The sequence below is a fragment of the Podarcis muralis genome, chromosome 1 (assembly GCF_964188315.1).
Source record: "Podarcis muralis chromosome 1, rPodMur119.hap1.1, whole genome shotgun sequence".
Classification (NCBI taxonomy): Eukaryota; Metazoa; Chordata; class Lepidosauria; order Squamata; family Lacertidae; genus Podarcis; species Podarcis muralis.
In genome coordinates this window covers 40,692,457-40,714,411 of record NC_135655.1, presented here as the reverse complement: position 1 = coordinate 40,714,411, position 21,955 = coordinate 40,692,457, and the positions used below count along the sequence as shown (strand labels likewise).

Below are 21,955 nucleotides of genomic sequence, written 5' to 3'. Positions count from 1 at the left end.
GGTAAATGAAGCAGCAGGCAGGTTGCATTTATCCTATGTTGAGATGAAAAGCTGATTATGTAGCTGAGTGCAGATAAAGGGGAAACCTCTCAGAGATTAGGTTTTGCTCTCCATGTGCCCTACATTTCTGATTGACATCATCATTTCATAGTGGTTACTTTGCACATTGCCTTTCCTTCTCTTTGTGGGAATAAATGTATGTGGTTTACTTCCTTTGGAAAATAATAAACTACAAGAGACCCCTCTTGAACGTAAGGACTTACTATATCTAGCAGCAATATTTTAAGCTTGCCACAATCTGAACATCTCTGTTATTTATTTTACAAATATGTATCCTGAACATTAGTATTTCCAGGGCAGCTAACAATAATGATCGTATTTACCCTTGAACAGCAGTCCCTGGTGCTGAACTGCAAACTCTTTGAAGCTACCACATTTCAGAACTAGTGGCAACCACAACTCCATTCAACACCTGGAATTAACTATGGTTTTCTTCACTGTGGTCTTTAGTTTAAATTTTTGTTCTTGAAGCTCCCCTTTGGACTTGCCACATTCTCTCTGCCTCAGCTTCCCACTGTAAAATGGGAATACTAATGATGTGCTTTCAAAAAACTGTTGTGAGAATTAATAAAAACTATAAGCCAGTGAGGGATGCGGGTGGCGCTGTGGGTTAAAGCCTCAGCATCTAGGACTTGCCGATCAAAAGGTCGGTGGTTCGAATCCCCGCGGCGGGGTGTGCTCCCGTCGTTCGGTCCCAGCACCTGCCAACCTAGCAGTTCGAAAGCACCTTCGGGTGCAAGTAGATAAATAGGGACCGCTTACCAGCGGGAAGGTAAACGGCGTTCCGTGTGCTGTGCTGGCTCGCCAGATGCAGCTTGTCACGCTGGCCACGTGACCCGGAAGTGTCTGCGGACAGCGCTGGCTCCCGGCCTATAGAGTGAGATGAGCGCACAACCCTAGAGTCTGTCAAGACTGGCCCGTACGGGCAGGGGTACCTTTACCTTTACCTTATAAGCCAGTGAGCATACAGGCAGCAATATATACATTGTTTTTAACTTTTTTAGGTGATTATGAATGTCAAGAACAATTTATGTAGAAGTAATGCCGTCTGAGAATTGTCGTTAGTGCTGCACATTTACCTTGGAAAGTACTTTACATTTTTTAAAGCTATAAGTCGCTCAGCTACTTTGGGAGGGACCTGTTTGTTACTTTTTCTAACACAGCTAACACATTATATACCATATAAATAATTATGGGGCAAGGCACACCCACTAAGTGTGTTTTTGTGTTGATACTCTTTGAGGGTGTGTGTGTGTGTGTGTGTCAATCCTGTGGACTGCTCAATAAAATAAATACTAAAAGATCACCCTTTAGAGAGGATTTCGTCGTCCTTTACTAACCCAGTTCCAAATCCAAAAGCTCTCAAAATATTTATTGTGTGAGTTTGTGTTTTAGCATGAACTGAAGAAAGATCCTGCACAAACACATGCTCTGGAGTAGCAGGAAGATGCGATGCTCTAGGAGACCTTTCAAGAAGGCGTGGTGTCAGGGTGGTGACCGGCTCCTGAATAGGCCCTCATACATAAATGTCTCCTCTATGGGCGCCTGTGTCCCTGTCCTGGGGTCTGTCACCCACTGCGCCCGCCCACCATTGGTTCGTCTGGCGTCCTCTGCGGCAGAGCCATTGGCCTCTTAGTCAAGCCGGAGGACTGCTCAGCCTTCAGATTGGTCAGCCGCCCTGTCAGTTTTTCCCTTGGTTGAAGCTGCCGCACACACGCACAGCCGCTCTGGTTGTGAATGGGTCGGGAAGGCGAGCGCGTCTTAAGGGGGAAGGGGGAGTTCAATGTGAGGCAGCAGCAGCAGCGGCGACTGCCTGGGGACCAAGGGCGGGCGGGGGATGTGAGTTTAGCAGAAGGCAGCCGCAGAAGCAGGACTGGGCATCCTCTCTTTTCCTCTGCACCTGCGGCAATAGCTGAGCCCAGGAGCGGGCTGCACTTTTCACAAGGTAAATAACAACCCTTTATTTGTCTGTCTGTGGGGGTAACTCTCTCTTCCCAAGTTCCCTGCAGTGTCGCCTCTTGCCAAGATATGGAGGGAAGGAAGCAGACTTTGCTCCCCTCCCCAAAAATCGACATTCAGCTCCAGGGAAGAGATGAAATCCGTACGGTCAGCACCTTTCTTCCCCCCCAATGCAAACATCTGCCATCGCCTGTCCTTCCTGCATCACGCCGGTTTTCTCCTGCAGCTCTTATTAGCCGCATTTCCTAATGCATGATGTGGCTTTCTGGATCACCAATTGCAACTGCACAAGGGGCTCCCCTCCTTGCCACTGTAGCTCTAGCCTGGCCGAGCGCGGGACCCGAAGAGGGTAAGAGGTAGCTGCACACAGCTTGTCTTCCCTTAAGCGGCTGCGGATCCCCTTCGTGCTCTAGGTGGGCTAGAGAGCGGAAAGCACATGATTAATGTTTACAGTCTCTCCAGCAGTCTATTAACACTCAAGGTGCTACGGGAGCCACACTGGGAAACAGGCAGCAGACCAGCCCTGCTTTGAATGGCAGTATTTGCATGTCCCTGGGTGTAATGTAGGAACACACGCAAATAACTAGTTGAAGAGGGGGGAACTTGGTGATTTATTTATTTTTTGAGGTGCATACACTAGAAGCAGATAGATATAGATATCTGCTTTTCTCTCTTTCCAGTCTAACCAAGTTCAAAGTACTTGCTGTGATGCAAGTCATCATAAGGAAAGGGACTTTTTAGACAGTCTAGTGAAAAGAGCATCGATGGAAGAATCATGTGCAACTGCGATCCTGGTTTTGCCTCTCTTGATGTATGTCGAGATTATCTCCGGCTCATTTATACTTTATTGATTTTGCAGAGAGAATTATTGGGTGCACTTTTCCCACCTTAGCTCAAATCTATGCTGCCAGGTGCCATAAGAAAGCGGCAGAGATAGCACATGATAGTACGCACCCCGGAAATGATCTCTTTCAGCTTCTGCCTTCTGGAAGAAGATATAGGGTTATAAAGGCCAGGACTAGCCGCCTGAAAAACAGTTTCTACGCTAATGCAATTCTGGTTCTAAACGCAGCATAAGGGGTCTCTGTAGTATAGTGTATTTTAAAATGGGGTTTTAGAGTTTTTAGGGGGTTTTGAATGTTTTATGTAGTTTTCATGTAGTTTTATGTAGTTTTTATGTAGTTTTATGTAGTTTTTCAATTTCATTGTTCCGCAAGGGACAATGACAATAAAGATATCGTCTCGTATAAAAAACATATAAACACTGGGGATGATGTGGCATCCTTCTGTGGTTAGAGTTGAAGGTGGAGCAACAGACTGAGGTGCCTCACAGAACAAAGCATCCTAAAATGTAGAGTGTCAAAAATGTCACATCAGTAAGTAGAGGAGGACAGGTGCTAATTACATGTTATGAACAAATGCACTTATTAGAGCCCCAGTGCATTTTTGTAAGAAAAGGAAAGCAGCTGTTGGGGTTTGAGGAAGAATTTGGAATGAAGAAGTCAATCTATCATTTAGTATGTAGTAACAGACCTGCTAAAACAGACATACATAGATAAAAAGCATGATTGTTAAAACAAATACTTATTTAAAATACAATATGATACAAAAATATGAGATACAAATTGCAGTTGAATTGAAAGTATCATCTCATGATGCACTTGAGCAAAGAATAGGAACATGGCCACTAAATCTGTTATTAACTTGTTTGTACTAGCCAAGAAAGATTCCAGGCTCTTCAAGGGTCTTTTTCTCCATAAGGGAACTTAAATCTGTTATATTCTTCTCTATTATGATTGCATTCAAAAAAGACGTGGCCCAACGTTTCGACTACTTTGATATTGCCTTTCCCATATTGTGGAAGGGAGACAGTTAAAACTCTCCCTAGGAAAAGAGATGGTGATACTTGAGGATCATCAAAGTATTCAGATATCTAGCATATTTAGGAAATTCAAAAGTTAACCCAAACTATATTGGAGAGAGAGTGAATGAAGAAGGAATTGAGGAAGAGTGGATGCTTAAAGGTTTACCTGCTCACAATTTTTTCTGCTTCAGATGACTCACAGGTTACTTCCCCTGTCCCATGGGGATCAAAAGAAAAGGAAGCACACATTGGGGGATGGGGAGGGATTTGAAGTGGGAAATGTGTAGACCAGGATGAAGTTGAGCACTTTCCTCTCCCACTCTTCTTCTTGCCAAATTTGCCTCCCTCTCCTACTCATCTGCATGTCAAATTTACCACTCCCAACCTTTTTTAAAAACAGTGATAATCCACCCACAAAACAACAATGTCGAGTTTGAAGTGAGTCGCCTTGTAGAGTGATACAGTACTCCCATTGTTCGCTATTTTTGTAGATACAGATACTCAGGTTGCAACACTTGGACGGTCTTTTTCGATGATCAAGTTTTATGGTGGGGGGACCGTCTACTTGTCAATCACCTGATGTCACAATGACATCAGGTGTCCTGCGTTCCCCTGCATGGTGGTTTGAAATGAAACCACATGGGTACACTCCATAAGGTGCTAGCAGTGTTTGTTGGGTGCTGTCAAGCGCTGTGCACAAGGCCCTGGCAAGCCCTTATGATCATCAAGTCATGTGGAGCCCCATGGAAGCTCAGATTGGCAGTGCCCACAACCCCACCTGATATCGTATATATGGCATGAAGTGTGTGGCAGGTGGGTGTGGCTTAGTCAAGATAACCTTACAGGCCAAATTGGGAGGCCTCTAGGTTTCCCACCACTGCCCTTGTGCATACAGGAGCTCTAATGAATGCACCTAGTCTGTGGTGGAGCCTGCTGGCCTATCCCACTAGCAGCATGGACGAGAGGGAGGGCTGGACCAAGGACCCCAGGGGAATCTTAAGGAAGAATTCTGTTCCTATTTGCCCCCATCATTGCTGTGCACGAGCAGCCCAAGCATAGAATACATTGCCAAGTACGATTTCAAAACTAGTATCCCAGATTGATATGTATTCATTCTAAAAGAATGCCGGAATCTTCATTTGTTCTGCCATCTCCCTTGGTATGAATTGAACCATCTACTACACGTGTAATGTGCAAAACTTTGCCTGGGGTGAAAATGTGAAAAAGACAGCTTTTTCTCCCTTGAAAGTGCTGGTGATGACCTTTAAACTCCTAATTTGTTTAGGCCCACTGTATCTGATGGTTCCCCTTTTCCGACACAAGCCTGCCCACTTGTGATGGCATTTGCCATCTTGTACGGAAAGGTGAAAGATTTCTCATGCTAACAAAATACCCTTGGCAGCCCAGTTGAGTGATTATACTTCTCAATGCTGTGCATTTTTTAATGTGCCAAAGGGTGCAACCCACTTCCCATCTGTTTTGCAGTAGACCTGAATCATTCAAATGAACTAGGAAGACTGTGTTTTAGATATGCTGCTGCAATGGTTTATCTGGCCCAGGACTGTCAACCTCCTCCTGCAATAGGTCTTGGGGATCTCTAAGATCCACTGTTCATATTAGTTTGGCAGCGTGCAATCTACTGCAGAGCCATTCTGTGGCACACTACAAAATTAATTTAAGAAGCCTTGGATCACACGGGGGGGGGGGGCAATACTGCAACTTCTCCCCATGACAATCCCCATGACATTGCCAACTGTTGGGAAATTGGGTTAAGATGCCCTCCTGAATGGGTCTGAGCTTCTCACATTCATTCATTCGTTCATTCGGTAATTTGTGTACTGCTTTTCATGAAGGAAAAAAAATTCACAAAGCATTCTGTAAAAACCCAACACCAAAATTAAACGCTATAATATAAACAATAAATTGAATACATTTGAAGTAGAAACAGTACAATAAAATGTCCCAAAATATCAAAACATCATAAAGCCCACAGAATTAGATAGCATTATCATTTTAAAATATGTTGATCAGAGCAGCTATCCATTCAAATAGCTATATTTGACTAGTGGCAAATATTGCCTCATGTCAAATTTGCCTCTCCCAAGCTTTTTAAAAATAGCAACAAACCCTCCTCAGAATAGCAAAGCAGGGTTTGAAGTATGGGATGGGTAGTCTTGTGAAGTCGTACTTCCTTTGATGGATACCTGTGTACATACATATACACAAAGACTTCATGGTGTGGTTGTTTCACCTGACTTCCAACACAGCAGTCAAACTGCACCAACACTTACCATACTTTATTTAAAACAAAAAAAAATTCCTTCCAGTAGCACCTTAAAGACCAACTAAGTTAGTTCTTGGTATGAGCTTTCGTGTGCATGCACACTTCTTCAGATAGGTATCTGAAGAAGTGTGCATGCACACGAAAGCTCATACCAAGAACTAACTTAGTTGGTCTTTAAGGTGTTACTGGAAGGAAATTTTTTTGTTTTGACTATGGCAGACCAACACGGCTACCTATCTGTAACTCATACTTTATTTGAAATTCATGCTGTCCATGGGGTCCTACAACATAATTATTTATTCTTACCCAAAGAGTTCCAGATTTTTGGACAGATATGACTTGTCCATGGTACTCCATGCTCTGGTAATTTCCAGATTGGATTATTGCAATGTGCTCCATGTGGAGCTGTCCTTGAAGACAACTTTGAAACTTCCGCTGGTCCAAAATGCAGCAGCCAGATTACTGACTGGGGTTTCCTTTAGAACTCCTATAACCCCAGTTCTAAACAGCTGCATTGCTGGCCAGTTCATTTCCAGGCTCATGCTAGTATTTAAAGCCCTAAACAACAATCCAAATATCTGAGAGAGCCCCGCCCTTTGTTGCTACAGACCCTCTCAGGTGTTAAGAGAAGGCCCTCTTGGTAGTTTCACTGTCCTCTGAGGTTGGGAGTGATGGTGGCTCAGGAGAGAGCATTTTATGTGGCGGCCCATAAATTGTTAAATTCCCTCCTCACAGAGGTGTGTCTGGCACCTTCCATATATAGTACCTTGGAAGCTGAACAGAGTCCATTCAACTTCCAAAATGTTGGACTTCCAAGGCACTGCTTCTGGTTGGCTGCAGGAGCTTCCTGCAGCCAATCAGAAGCCAAAGAAGCACTGCCAGACGTTCGGCTTCCAAAAGAACGTTCAAAAACCAGAACACTCACTTCCGGTTTTCGATCGTTTGGGAGCCAGAACGTTCGACTCCCAAGGCGTTCGGGAGCTGAGGTACGACTGTGCAGCTTTTGGCAAATGCTGAATACATACCTCTTGACCTTGGCTTTTGATACCTGAGATGTGTGTTTTCAAGACACACCCTATTCCTGTGACTGGAATTGGTTTTCAACTGTTTTTACTACAGATTTTTAAATTGATCTAACCTGCCTTGGGACCTGATGATCATAACAGCAATGTTTGGCCAAGTACGGTAGGTTTTTTTAAGGCTTCCCAGTTGAGCTTTCCTTTCTGACTAGCTTGATATAACCAGCACCACAGAAGCTGTTTGTGTTACTAGAGTTCTACATTTTTGGTTAGCGCCTTCAGACTGCTACAATTCATTATCCCTGATGATGTAGAGCTATATTGGCTTTAGGCTTCTTGCTAATTGCATTTGTATGTCACAATAATTTGCCTAGATCTGTGTAAAAATCAATAGCAGGCACACGTATTCTCTTCGGCACAGCCGGTTACAAGAATGTAGTGCTTTTAACACATCTTCCAGATATTTGTTAACAACAATGTTGTTATCAGATGTTGATATGAATAAACCCTCTTTCAAAGCAACCAAGTCAATGCTCCCAGTATTTATTTATTTTAAGTTACTTTTGATGGTTAATTAAGCTATGATGCTTAGTACATTGCGGGGAGGATTTCCAGTCAAAAACCTTATTCCCTTCCTTAACTAGAAAGTATTTTTGGAGGGGGGGATCAGTAATTGATGTATTAGATAATTAGAAGTACTTTTTATAATAAGCTATGCTGTTTCATAATTTACTGTGCAAATGCAAAACTTGTTTACGATCTCTTATTTAAATGCATCTGGATTTTTAAGATTTCCATCTCTGAAATGCTGAGAGCAAGTTACAAATATTTCACTCAGAACATGAAAAAGGTAGAACAAATCAAAGATTGATGTGACGCATTGCCCTCCTTGAGGAGTGTAAGCCAGTGAAAGTGCCTCTTTATATCAATTCCCCTGCCCTAGTGAGGATTGGTATAGAAGAAGGTGAAATGGGTGGTCTCGGTTGAGCTTGAACCAGTGTGGTGTTGTGGTTAGAAAGCTGGACTTGGAGTATAAATATCTGGGTTCAATTCCCTATACAACCACAAAGCTGACTGCTGACCACAGGCCAATCAACACCTCTCAGCTTCATTCACAGAATTATTTTGAGTAAAAAATTTGCAGAGGTGTGAAGATTCAGAGGTTGAAACTAGTACAGTGTATTGTGTTTGCAAAACAAAACACAGCTACTACTTCCAGGAACCCAGTCTTGTGATGAGGGCTCTTCTCTCCACCCCCACCCCCTGAAGATACCATCTGTAGCCTCCTAATAGGCTTTAAGAATGACCGAGAAGCTGGAAATAATAAAATGAAAATTCCCATATAGAGAAACGGTAACAACTGAATGTAGAAGAATGATGTCATGTTGATGCCACAATGTCTACTAATTTCAAATCTAAAATATTATTGCGTGGCCACTATTTTTCAGGGAACCTTGCAGTTTTTCAGAGGCTTTCCTCAGTGATAAGATTAGCAATGGTAGACGAACATCCCTGAAAGTGAGCTTGCCCACTGCTACCCATGTTCCTCCGTAACATGCCTGCAGGGGGATATTGGGTGTGTACTGGGTGCACATGTCATGGGCACAGAGCATTGGTTGTGCCCAACAGGCCTGATCAGTGCCGCTTTGTGCCATTGCAGAGTGTGTTTCAGACTCCTTTGCCCTGTACAAGGTTTGTTGACAGATGATTTGATGAGGAAAAAGCTCCCTGAGGAGAAAAGTTTGAAAGCCACAGCTCTGGGAATTCTAGAATAGATATTATAGACACAGTCTCTTACTCGAATAAATGTTCTGGATACTTTAGTTCCTTGTAATGCTATGCTGAAAAATTCTCCCATGTTTTAACAACCGTTCCCCACAAATTAATCAGAAAAGAAATGGCATTCAAAAATTGTCAAAAGAGAAAAAAATGAAATTCTCAAGGGTGGGACACAGGTTGGGGGGTTTTTTTTGTACATACCTTATTTTTGAGGGGTGTTTGTGAGGGAACTTTCTTTCATTTGACAAATCGCCTCATTAGTGGTCCGCACTCTGCAGCCAGAACACCCATTAATGCCCAGGGAAAACCATCATGAGGTCATTCCTCCTGTAAGGCTTTTTTTTAGATCAGGAACCATTGACATCTAGGGAGGCTGCAGAGTGCTGAAGAGATGGGTACTATAAAAAAATCTTTTTAAAATGTACACACTCCCCCCAGCCACATTGCAACAATAACTTAATTTCAAGGTTCCCAACTCATTGAAATTCTAATCAAATTCTAAAGTGCCCTGGAAATGAGGCAGAAAAATGAAAGCCCCTTTCACAGGGCTGGCAGGGGCAGACACTGAAAAAATTAGACAACAGATTTTAGAAAGACATAAGAAGGGCTCTGCTGGATCAGACCAATTGCACATCTGGTACAGCTTCCTGCTCTCACAGTGACCAACCAGATGCCTATGGGAAGTCCCGCAAACAGGATCTGAGTGCAACATCACTTGTGATTCCTAGCTACTGACATTCAGAGGCATTTCAACGCAGCCCCGGTTCTTTCATTGCACTGAGCAAGCAGAACTGACTAGAGCACATCATCAACACAAAACGACTGTGGCTGGCAAGCTACAATGCATTAGTTTATTAATATCAGCTTATAATAATGAAATCTTGATGCAGGCTTTGCACTGAAAGAAGCCCTTGGTTTACACTTCCAGAAATGGTGCTGTGATTGCTACGAACAAGTATCCCTTCCTGTGCTTTGCAGCTGAGTCAAGAGCCCCATTCAGATTCCCCACATGTCCCTGATGTGGTGTTGCTCTGCTATATCAGGAGCGTTGTGGAATTTCCATTGGGAGTCACCAGTGCTGGTTAGAAAGTTTGGTGCCCACTGTTTAAGTAAGGCAGGGAGAGGAGTGTGATGAAGGAGGGGCCTTGGAAGGGCATTTTGCCATAGGCACCCTTAAACCTGCAGCTTGTTCTGCCTGGGAAACTGTAAACACAGGCATCCATAAGCTGTTAGAACATGATTTCTACAATGTGCCCTTTGTATGGCTTGTTAACTTGGAGGAGGGTGGGGGGAGAACCCTTCTCTTAAATAGCTATTCCGTGTCAGACCTCTATATCCCGAGGCTAATGGCGTTTCCTTCTGCCGGAAATTAATTTTTTAATTTTTTTCCCTTTGGATTTTGAGATCAGCTGAATCTTTCCCATGCTTTTGGGCCTGCAGTTTAGAGTAGGTAGATGTATTTTGCTGTAATATCTTTTATAATATCAAGCCTTGGGTTATTGAGTTTTGTTTTGTTTTGAGAAAAGCTTTCTGTTTTGCTTAAATAGAGCAGATGTGATGCTATACACAGTGAAGGGCGTGTTATTCATCTAATGCAGCCCTTCACCAATCTGGTGCTCTCCCAAGCAGCATAGCCTCATTTGGGAATAAATCTCAATGACATTTTAAATAAGCACTTAGGCATTTAGAAATAGCCATTTCTAAATACCCCAATTTTGAAGAACTGCTGGGCGGTTTGAAAGTCTCTTCTGCCTAGTCTTTCAGTAAGGTATGACCAGAAAAACACTTTTTATTATAAGGGTGTGTCTGTTTGGCATTACTGTTTTGACCAAGATCTTCTAATGTAGGTACTCATAGAATCATAGAATTGTAGAGTTGGAAGGGACCCCAAGGGTCATCTAGTCCAACCCTCTGCAATACAGGAATCTCAACTAAAGCATCCATGACACATGGTCATCTCCAGATATTAGAAGGTCAAATGCCACTGGAATCAGATATGATAGGGCTTGAGCCATAAGCCCTCCTGATCAGAAATTATGTTTCAGCTGAGAGTCTTGTACACAGGGAATATATACAGAAAGAACAGTGTTTTTTCAAAGTATGGAAGATGTTTGCACCAATCTCAAACATTGAAATTTAAACAGCAAGCAGCTGAACTGAGCAGTGGCTTCAGATAACTAACTTAAAAGAGATTCTGCGGAATGAACAGGCACTAAAAAGCTAAACAAGTTTTGCTAATTTAAACATGCACCATTGGGTCATGACCTCAGGGTCAATACAATTAATTGTTTTAGCAAAGACTGTGGCATCATGCATAAGGCTAGCCATAGATTACTAGATGGTATCCTTGTGAAAAGCAACATGCAAACAGCCAATGCACAATTGATCCTTAACAAACAAGAAACTTTGTAACCAAAAATGGAGTTAAAGGGGGGAAATGCAGATTACTGTTGACTTCATTGAAACAACTTAATCTCAGTAGTATTTGTAAGAATTTGGCACAGTAATGTTGTTGCTTTTCCAAAATAGTGTAGGTTTTATGCCAGCTGTTTACCATGTGGTATGATTGCTAACCTTTTGCCAAAAATTTGAGTATTTAATGCATTCCTTCTATTGAATTGTTACTGTTTCATCTTCATATACAGTGGTACCTCAGGTTAAGTACTTAATTCGTTTTGGAGGTCCGTTCTTAACCTGAAACTGTCCTTAACCTGGGGCCTCCCGCTGCCACCGCACCGCCGCACCGCCAGAGCACGATTTCTGTTCTCATCCTGAAGCAAAGTTCTTAACCCAAGGTACTATGTCAGGGTTAGTGGAGTCTGTAACCTTAAGCGTATGTAACCTGAAGCATATGTAACCTGAGGTACCACAGTAGTCATCATGGTATGCCATAAAGGAAGATGGGAAACTGATTTTTATCCAAAGATTTGTCTTAAAGTATTTGAACACTTTTTTTTATAGTCTGCATGTGAAATATATTACTGTTTTACCAGCTAGAAAATACTGGCCTTTTAATACTATGAATAAAAACCTAACTACAGTGGTACCTCGGGTTACATACGCTTCAGGTTACATACGCTTCAGGTTACAGACTCCGCTAACCCAGAAATAGTACCTCAGGTTAAGAACTTGCTTCAGGATGAGCACAGAAATCGCACGGCGGTGGCAGCAGGAGGCCCCATTAGCTAAAGTGGTACCTCAGGTTAAGAACAGTTTCAGGTTAAGAACGGACCTCCAGAACGAATTAAGTTCTTAACCAGAGGTACCACTGTACTTTTTCAATGCTTTTCATGGTCCTCTGCTTCATTTTGCTTCTGTTTTCAAAAACTATCACTGCCTGTACTTGAGACGCTACACAGTTTCATTGTGGCTTATCTTGGTGATCTCCAACCTTATGTTCTGAGTCATCCCTTTGACGCTTTATATGAGCTGGGCAAGGTTCACAAATCAACCTGTCTGCTTTGCTGCTCATGGTGGAAGTATATATCATTTTGCATGCATAGAGCTCCGTTTTGATCTCTGATAGAGGTTGCCAAGTTTTATTTCTTCTTCCTTGAACAGTTCTGCTCTAATAATTTAAACTCGGAATCCTTTGATGTAAGCTTAGACCAGCAGTTGGCTGGGAAGAGAGTGAATGAGAACAACGTAATATTATCCAAAAGCCGGACACCCACTCCCCCCAAAACCACATTCAAAAAGTAACATCTGACCAGAGCCATAATGATTCTGGTCAAAAGAAAGGAAAAGTGATAGAACAGCATTTCCTCTCAAATGCCAGCATTTCTTCTCTTTTACCCATTTTTTTCCTCCAAAGCACTGGTGTTGACCTATAAAGCCTACAATGGCCAAACACTAAAGCAGGACCACCAAACTGTGGTCCCAAACTAGTTTCATTCCGGTGGTTTGTGTCACGTCTGTGAATAACACATATAGTTTAAATTCTATGAAATTAAATTGCAATACAATAAAATGCAATGTTGGAAATAAAAGAAGAAATAAAAATGCAGTTAAAAAATCATATAACATCTAGCACAATGGCCACATCAGACAGAAGAATATTAGTAAGTGGTCCACTAAGACCTTAAGGAATTTTCAAGTGGTTTATGTGTGTGGAGGGGGAAGTTTGGGAACTACTGAGCTAAAAATTTTGAAGGCTTGCTTATGATGCTCTGCTCTGGACCTCCCCACTTATGGAACCTAGGTAGGTAGTTATCAGGGTGACACCCAGTCTATGGAAAAGCCTCCTTGAAGAAAAATGCTTGGCACCTCTTCTGTTTTTATTTTTGGCAAATTGTTTTATTTTGCATGTCAGCTTGAAGCCTGTTTCATACTTGTTAGTTATTTTGATGCTGTCTTGTTTTCTCTACTGTGGGAAGGTGGTTTATAAATATTTTTAAATAAAGAGAGGGTAATAATAGGTGTCTCCAGATAAGATATCTTTTCCCAGCATCATTAGAGCTTTAATGCGTAATTAAATAAATTTCAAGTAAGTTTGTGTAAGAGAGTGGACAAACATAATAGGTTGGATCCAGACTTCAAAAAACAAAAAACCCAATCATTTAAATCAAGTGGACAAGAAAGCCTAAATAAAACTACATTGGTATAATTTTTGAAATTTGATCAAATTGATTAAAACAAAAACAAAAAACAGTATGGTCAGGGGAACTGCCCCTTCCATACCCACACAGCTGTGTCTCTCTCAGTAGTGTGGGTGGAAAATAGTGGAATGTACATAAACACACACACAAACACACACAAAGCCCTATAACCCTTGAAGTGTGGGAAAGCAATTCTAATTCTGTATGTAGTTTACAGTGGAAGAGCACTGAATGACAGCTTCTAGTTCTACCCCATCTGGAAGCACATCAGTATTTTGGGGAGGGCAAGAGGAATAAATTATGCTATGCACCTTGAAATAGTTTTGGGGTCTGGGTGCTGTATCATATAACAAGAAGAAGGTAATTGATTTTGTAAGGAATTTTCTTCAGTTGCAGTATTAGACTTTAGGAAAAGAACGTGCTTGATTGCCTTATCGGTTTCCACAAGAATTTCTAGCCCTGATTGGTTGTTCTGCCTAAGCAACAAGAATTAGCCACATGACATATCATTGTCCTTCACGGGTTAAGTATTGAGAAGAATTGTTTTTCTGTATGCTTCCATATTATAGACCGTGAAATCATCTTGAGAACGTGTGATTTGGTCAAGCTTATACACAGGCTCAGCATTCAGCACAAGATGGCCCTTATAAATAACACTTACATTTTTATTACACATCTTTTAATTTTGGACATTGTCCGACTCCAGTGGCATTGCATGTGGCTAGACTTTAAGCTGTATTGAAGATTATGCAGCCTAAGTAGTTAGCACAGAGCTCCTCCTGTGGCATTTCCGGAGCTCTTTGACTCCTACTCCCATGAGCCCCAGCCAGCGATCAGGGATGATGGGATCTGTGGTCCAAGAACACTTGTAGAGCCACAGGCTCCCCACTTAAAGTAGTGCAGATATCTGTTGGCCAGATTGTATGAGGTACTGAATCAGTTAAATAGGGTGTGCTGCTAAATTCCTGTCACTTTCATGGAAAAACTGGGCAGTTGTAAAAAACAGAGACACATCTAGATAATTTTGTATATGAAAGAAAAGCAAAGGCGTTTTCCAGGGAACTAGCAGTACTGACAATTATGGAAATGGGAAACCATGATCTTTTTGCATCACATTTGTCAAAATCCTATTGAGATGTATGATCTCGTCAGATGTTTCATAAGTACTGTACATGGTAAAAGCAATTGCCTGTTGCTTTTGCTGTTGCTTGAGAAAGAAAGAGCATATTGAACAGTGTACGCCAAAATGACCTGGAACTGGAATTGAGCATATTATGCATGTAGCATGGTTAAATTAAATTAGAAAGAGCCATAATGTAATCACTGTGTCCCTAGCTTCCGCAGTGCTGCTAGTACACACTCATCTATCATACTCTTATCAATAATACAGTATGTCAAACTAGATATGAAAGCAAAAAACAGGCAATAAATATTTTGGTTGAAATCCACATTTAGAAACAAATGTTTTCTGTGCTAAATAATATAAAACTGATCTTAAAAGCTTTGTAAATCATGCCAATTTCCAATTTATATACAAAGGTACCTCGGATTAAGAACTTAATTTGTTCTGGAGGTCCGTTCTTAACCTGAAACTGTTCTTAACCTGAAGCACCACTTTAGCTAATGGGGCCTCCTGCTGCCGCCGCGCCGCCGGAGCCCGATTTCTGTTCTCATCCTGAAGCAAAGTTCTTATCCCGAGGTACTATTTCTGGGTTAGTGGAGTCTGTAACCTTAAGCGTCTGTAACTTGAAGCATATGTAATCCGAGGTACCACTGTATTTTAAGCTCTTTCTTCTTCTTCTTCTTCTTCTTCTTCTTCTTCTTCTTCTTCTTCTTCTTCAATTTGGTTTTATGCAAAGATCTCACGGGGTGGTCTTTGGTAACCTACTTTAAAAATATAGTATCCCCTCAGTTTGTGGACTGTGATATTAATATGGATGAATAACATTGAGCACTTAGGAGAAATGCTATTTATATGTGCACAGAGGCACTCCCCTCTCTATACTTTCCCCCCCAAATCTGCCCTAGAGAGTTGGAGGAATAATCTAGAACAGATTTGGGAGAGCACAGGGAGAGGAAGTCCTCCTATACAGGCAGAAGTCCTTGCGCTGATAATAGGTTTGTGGAAATGTAGAGATGAAAGGAACCCCAAGGGCCATTTAGTCCAGCCCCCTGCAGTGGGACAACTTTGTTGGACAGAACTCTGTATTAGGAAAGTTCCATATAAAGTGCTCTTCTTGAGCACAAAGCAGAGACACCCAGAGCTTGACTTCTCAGAATCACATTTGCTAGGGCTTCGTTCACATGGCAGTTTGTTCTATTTTTTCTGACATTTCTCTAGCTGGTAATTTCTTCATTAAAATTGAGGTTTCATATGAGTAAAAACCACTTGTAGAAAACTAATGGAATACAGCACATTTCTAATGCACATTTTCCAGAAAATATCAATTTTCAGTCCCTTTAACTCAGATCATGGGAGTAAAGTGATGAAATTTGGGGCAGTATGCCAGTACAGTGGTACCTTGGGTTACAGACGCTTTGGGTTACAGACGCTTCAGGTTACAGACTCCGCTAACCCATAAATAGTACCTCGGGTTAAGAACTTTGCTTCAGGATGAGAACAGAAATCGCATGGCGGCGGCGGGAGGTCCCATTTGTTAAAGTGGTACCTCAGGTTAAGAACAGTTTCAGGTTAAGAACGGACCTCCAGAATGAATTAAGTTCTTAACCAGAGGTACCACTGTCTACAGTTCTTTCCTGCTGTTTTCATGGGGTTAGTGGTGACGTTGTCCAGTGATGATATTGTGTCACAGGAGAACGCGGGTGGTGCTGTGGTCTAAACCACTGAGCCTGTTGGGCTTGCCAGTCGGAAGGTCGGCAGTTCAAATCCATATGACGGGGTGAGCTCCTGTTGCTCTGTCCCAGCTCCTGCCAACCTAGCAGTTTGAAAGGATGCCAGTGCAAGTAGATAAACAAATACTGCTGCGGTGGGAAGGTAAACGGTGTTTCCGTGCGCTCTGGTTTCCGTCACGGTGTTCTGTTGCGCCAGAAGCGGTTTAGTCATGCTGGCCACATGACCTGGAAAGCTGTCTGTAGACAAATGCTGGCTCCCTCTGCCTGAAGCAAGATGAGCACCACCACCCCATAGTCACCTTTGACTGAACCATCCATGGGTCCTTTACCTATTGTGTCACAGCATACCCATTAGGGTAAATAAAATTTAGCATAGCATGGGTCTATATCAGCCCCAAATCCACTGTTCCATAACACAGCAGGTCCTGCGGTATGAAAGGAACATTAGAAAATTGGATGGAAGCTCTAGCATTATCATCAGCAAATCTAACACATCTGAATGCACTCTTAGGTGCAACACGCAACTTTTAATCAATTGTTAACGCAATATCTCATTATATCAAAAATGATAATTGGATTACATGCAAATTGAAATTGTTTTATTTACTTTTATTAATTTATTTGGATGTGTTTTATTTCATACTAATATTTACACCAGCACTTGAACTTTCAATAGTGTAATCTAGTATTTTAGAGTGTTTACTGGTTCAGTATGTAGGAACATTATGTCAAATCTTGCTCAGTATTATCTACTTTGGCTTGCAGCAGCTTGCAAGGATTTCAAACAGAAGTCTTTCTGACCACAATCTGGAGGTGTCACAATCTGAAACTGGGACCTTCTAAATGCAGAGATACCACTGAACTGTAGTCCTATTACAGTACAAATGCAAAGTTATGTTGGGAGAAATCTTTTCAACCATATTCCATTGGCCAAGCAGTTTGTTAATGTTTAGCAGATCAATAAGAAAATAGTAACATAGTTCAGAAACACGCTAAAAGTATGAAGTACGGTATGTGTTTTTTCTAGCAATGTGACCAATAACTCATATGCGTCACAGTTCTTGTGACAGGCTGGTATTTTGGATTATATTTTGAAGGAGATTAGATACTTGTTTTTGTTCTGTTTTTTAAAAAAATGTGGGAAGGATAACATCTTTCTGACAAGCTTTTCTTCTTTTTTTTAACAGGAAATGTTACTGTAGAAGATTAGTCAGATGCCTCCTCTACTTTCCTTGCATCACATGGTGTGTCATGCAAGGTTAGAAATACTGACCTCATAATTTAAATTAAATAATTAGACAAACACAATGGAAGGCACTTATACTGTCCTCCAGTTGCACAGACCCATTATGGAGCTTTGCTACGTCAGCTTCTATCTCCCAAAGGGGAAAGTCAGAGGTTTCACATACAAGGGCTGTGTAACTCTGGACAAGTCCAGTAAACATTTTCATCGCTGCTATCGAGTGAGCGAAGGCTCGGAGGCAGTAGGATCGAGAGGGCAGACCTGTGAAAACATTGGAGACATCTTCTTCAAGCAAACAACTACTAAGGATATTCTCACTGAGTTGTATAAACTGAATGCTGAGAAGGAGAGGCTGTTGGCTACTCTCCTTAGTTCAAGCCACATTCTAGGTGTTAAAATGGGGAACCAGGAGGGGAAGCTGCAAGACATTTCTGAAAGCCTGAAATATAGCCATGATGGCAGACAGGGTTTCAAGGATCAACAAGAGTCTCTTTCGGGATCTATGGAGAAGAGGTCCACTCCAAAAAACAAAAAAACCAGGAGATTCAGCAAACGTAGAGAGAGCATTGAGGACTTCATAAACAAGAAAATGAAAAGGAAGACTCCTGGCGTTTTGGAGCCAGCAGCATTAAACAGCAAAGCAATGTTGTTGGGAAATGATAAATTTCTTTCTGCCAAATATTCCAGCTCATTTGCATGTTCTCATCAGGAGAAGGTGGAAGACAAAGATGATTTATCATCAGATGTGAATAAACTGGCAGAAGGATCCAGGAGAGAGTGGTATTTGCTTGAGAACAGCCGGGCTTTGGGGTCTGATACAGATCTCTCTGTTTCTTTCTCTGAGTACGACAATGATGTGTTTGGACACTGTTTTGCACATAGCCATAGTCTGCTAGATGATGTAGAGGACACCCTTAAAGGGATCCAGGTGCAGCAGAGCAGCCCGTCGCGGACCTCTTTCCAGGGAACGTCAACCAATGAATCTGAGGCTTTTGAGAAGACCTCAGCCTCTGAAATGGTGCACGGTTATGAGCGTATTTCAGGAAACTGCAAAAGCAAGCCTCACGTTGGAGTGGTCTCAAAAGCGGAAGTCTCTGAATGCTACCTGCAGAACGTTGGACGCGCCTCTGGGGAATACTGCGAAGTACCTTATGCCTCAAGTGAGGGGAGCAAAGAATCTGTCGGTTCTGGTTTCGCCACTGTAAAACAGGAGAAAGAGCAGAAAGGCTATATTCCACAACATAAAGGAGAACAAGACCATGTTATTGACGACTCATGTAGTCTAGCGGGAGTCGTCAATAAAACCTTACTGAAAGTTACACAGTATGACAGATTAGATGAAACGGCAGAATGGAAGCGATTACAGGCTGTTACAAGAGCAGACAGAAGCCCAGCAGGCTTGGTATATGAAAAAAGAGCTACGGTACCCCAGGAGGACAAAAAGCATTTGTCTTTACACCTGCCAATAAATCTGAATCCCGATACTTGCCAGGCAAGGACCATCATTAAACAGGAAGATAAAAGGCCACTGTCTCCGTCCTTAGTAGCAATTAGCAATGTTTTTAATAATTCCTATCCACTGTCCAATACATACAAACAGATGTCGCCTCTTCCTTCTCCTTTATCCTCAAGTCTGCCTAGCCCACAGCTACACCACAGAATACTTCCATTGCCCATGCTTGACACTGAAGAAGAGTCTGGCGCTAGTGATGATTGCCGTTCAAGACATTCCACTACAAATTTCTCATTGGGCAAAGATTTTGAAGCACAGTTGCAACTCAGGTTTTCTGAATTTGGACATCCCGGACTTTCTGTGAAACAACCAGGGCTACATCAAGTTGCCAGTGAGGACGACTTTGAAAAAAGCACCCTTCAAGACAAAAACCGTGTTCAACTACAGCACAAACTGCACCCAGGTTAGTCATATTTAAAATATTTTAAAATGCCAAGAATAAGCCAAAAATCATTGGGGATTTCTGTTGTGTAAGTCCTATTGAAATTTATGAGACCCGCAAAGGACAAGCTGTGGAAGCGTATATCTATATAGAAATGCACATAAGGTGTGAACGTTTAGTAGATTCGATAGATTAACCTTGTAAATTTGTTGTCGCTTGTTTTTATTTCCACTAGTGAATTGACCAGTCATGTTTTTACATTTTCACAATAACCTTCTTTCTTCAAGCCTTCAAATATAGGCAAAATATGCCAAAGACTTTTCTTGATTCTTGTATATTTAACAAACAAATTAACAAAAACACTTGCTTTATCGTGTTTCAAATGCAATCTGCCATACAGCACTTTTTAAAATGCATAATGGAATCACAAAACTAAAATAATACTGTGTCTGCATAACGCGACACATTCAGTTGTTTTTCTATACTGTTTTTATTTTATTTTTAAAGCTTTCAAAAATTATTTTAAAATGTATATTCTTCTACTTACCTACAAGTGGCAGTCGGAGCAGTTTCCCCCTGAGTTTCTTCTGAAAACATAGCAACAATTTTGGTCAAGAGACCTTAATTTTCAGGTTTTGCAACTGTGCATGCTTCATGGAGAAATATGTACACATCCATATGATGTTATTTTTCTGAACACACATCTTTAACACCACAGTCTATGTGTCTACTCAGAAGTAAATCCAATGGGGCATACTTTTAGATAAGTACGGTATGTATCAGATTGCAGCACTAAGCTAAAACGCTATACATACTTACTTGATAAAAGTTACTTCTGAGTAGACATCTATAGGACCGTCCTGTAAGATATGTTTATGGTAATAAAGACAAAATAACAAGTCAAAGTCTTCAATGGAATTCTGCCCACAATGAACTGATATCTCAAAATCTGGTGCCTAAATTAAATTTAACTATGCATTCTAAATATAGGCTTTGCGGATGTAGTTAAATGTGTTGTTGCTACAGATTTTTTTTTTATAATCTCTTGTTACTATCAGCAATAGCTGTCCAATGTATTTTGTTTAGATGTTTTGCATTCATTGTTGAATAAGGTATGACAAAATACATTTTTTCACATGCAAAAGACAGAAATCCTAAAAATACCAGTTTATTTCTTAAAATTGTCTTGCATTTTGCATCATCTTTTCTCTGTGAAATGTTAATTCTAAAATTGGTGCTGGTACATACAGAGTTTCCCTTTTAATAATTTAATTAATGTTTTTGAAGTACATTAAGGGTAAAATAGTTCCCAAATTCACAGCAGATAATTTCTCCCATTTACAAAACAGGGATATTTATGAACTAAAAAAAAATGTGTTTCAAAGAATTTAATGCAGTTCCACGGCTGAAAAGCCTTCTGTAGTTTTAACTGGAGTCACAAGGCAAGTCTGGTGAGTCAGATGCTTGTATTCTGATGAATGAACTTTCCTGAATAATTACTGTCACTTTCATTGCTGCAGACAAGCCCCAGGACTGCTTAAAATCAATATAGCAATCAGAAATTGGAAAGATTGCACAGAAATAGATGCTAGGATAATGGCAGTAACAATTTGGGATGTTGCTATATCTTCTCATTTTCTTTCCCAGTGAAGCCCTTCTTAACAGCAATGAGTTGGCATGTTAATGACACTTTGAATTGAAAGTATCTCTCTGATCAGTGTACGTGATAATGTTTTACTGCTAGGTATCTGCAGTAATAGCTGGAATGCCAGGCATGCAAGTTCTGTTTAAATCAGTGCGGGGCTTACCTCTCAGTAAACTTGGTTCGAATTGGGTTGTGGGCTATTGTTGCGCTCAACCTCCCTATCTAAGCACTGTGTTCTTTTAAGGTAAGCTACTCAGGTGTGCACAGTGAAGGAAGAAGGGGCAGCTATTGTTTCCTTAGATCCTAGTGTAGTGCTATACCCCAGGTAGACTATTCATAGTAGGCCTTTTGACCTAGTCTGAGTCTTTCTCTTGGCAACTGCAAAATAGGCCTTCCAAAAGCATCATCATCTTGCTCCAGATATTTGTTTGCTGTATTTTTACCATGCTTTTCTATAAACTATAACCATAGTGACTTATAAAACAGGGGTGGGGAACCTCAAGTGTGGCCCTCCAGGGCTTTCTATCTGGCCCTTTGAGAGTCTGCTCAGTGCACACCCCCACCCCCACCCCCACTCTAAGCCATATATCCTCATCTCACACCATGTCCCCCCATTGAGTGCTTTTGCCTGGTTGTTGCATATCCTTGAACTGTGATAATAACTCTTCCTTCACTGGATAGAGAAATGTGTGTGTGAGTGTGTAGAACCTTCTGACCTGGAACACTGCCTACATTGTTGTTGTTGGTTGTTGTTGT

At 41.4% G+C, this 21,955-nt stretch overlaps 1 protein-coding gene across 1 annotated transcript in view; it reads left to right on the top strand.

The window, feature by feature from the left end:
- Window positions 1-1,904: 1,904 nt before the first annotated feature.
- Window positions 1,905-21,955, top strand: part of LOC114593562 (formin-1-like) — a 41,455-nt gene continuing 21,404 nt past the window's right edge. The window contains exons 1-2 of the mRNA XM_028722022.2: window positions 1,905-2,005; window positions 17,604-19,575. Coding sequence (XP_028577855.2) covers window positions 17,724-19,575 — 1,852 coding nt within the window. The 5' untranslated portion in view covers window positions 1,905-2,005; window positions 17,604-17,723. The remainder of the gene's footprint in view (window positions 2,006-17,603; window positions 19,576-21,955) is intronic.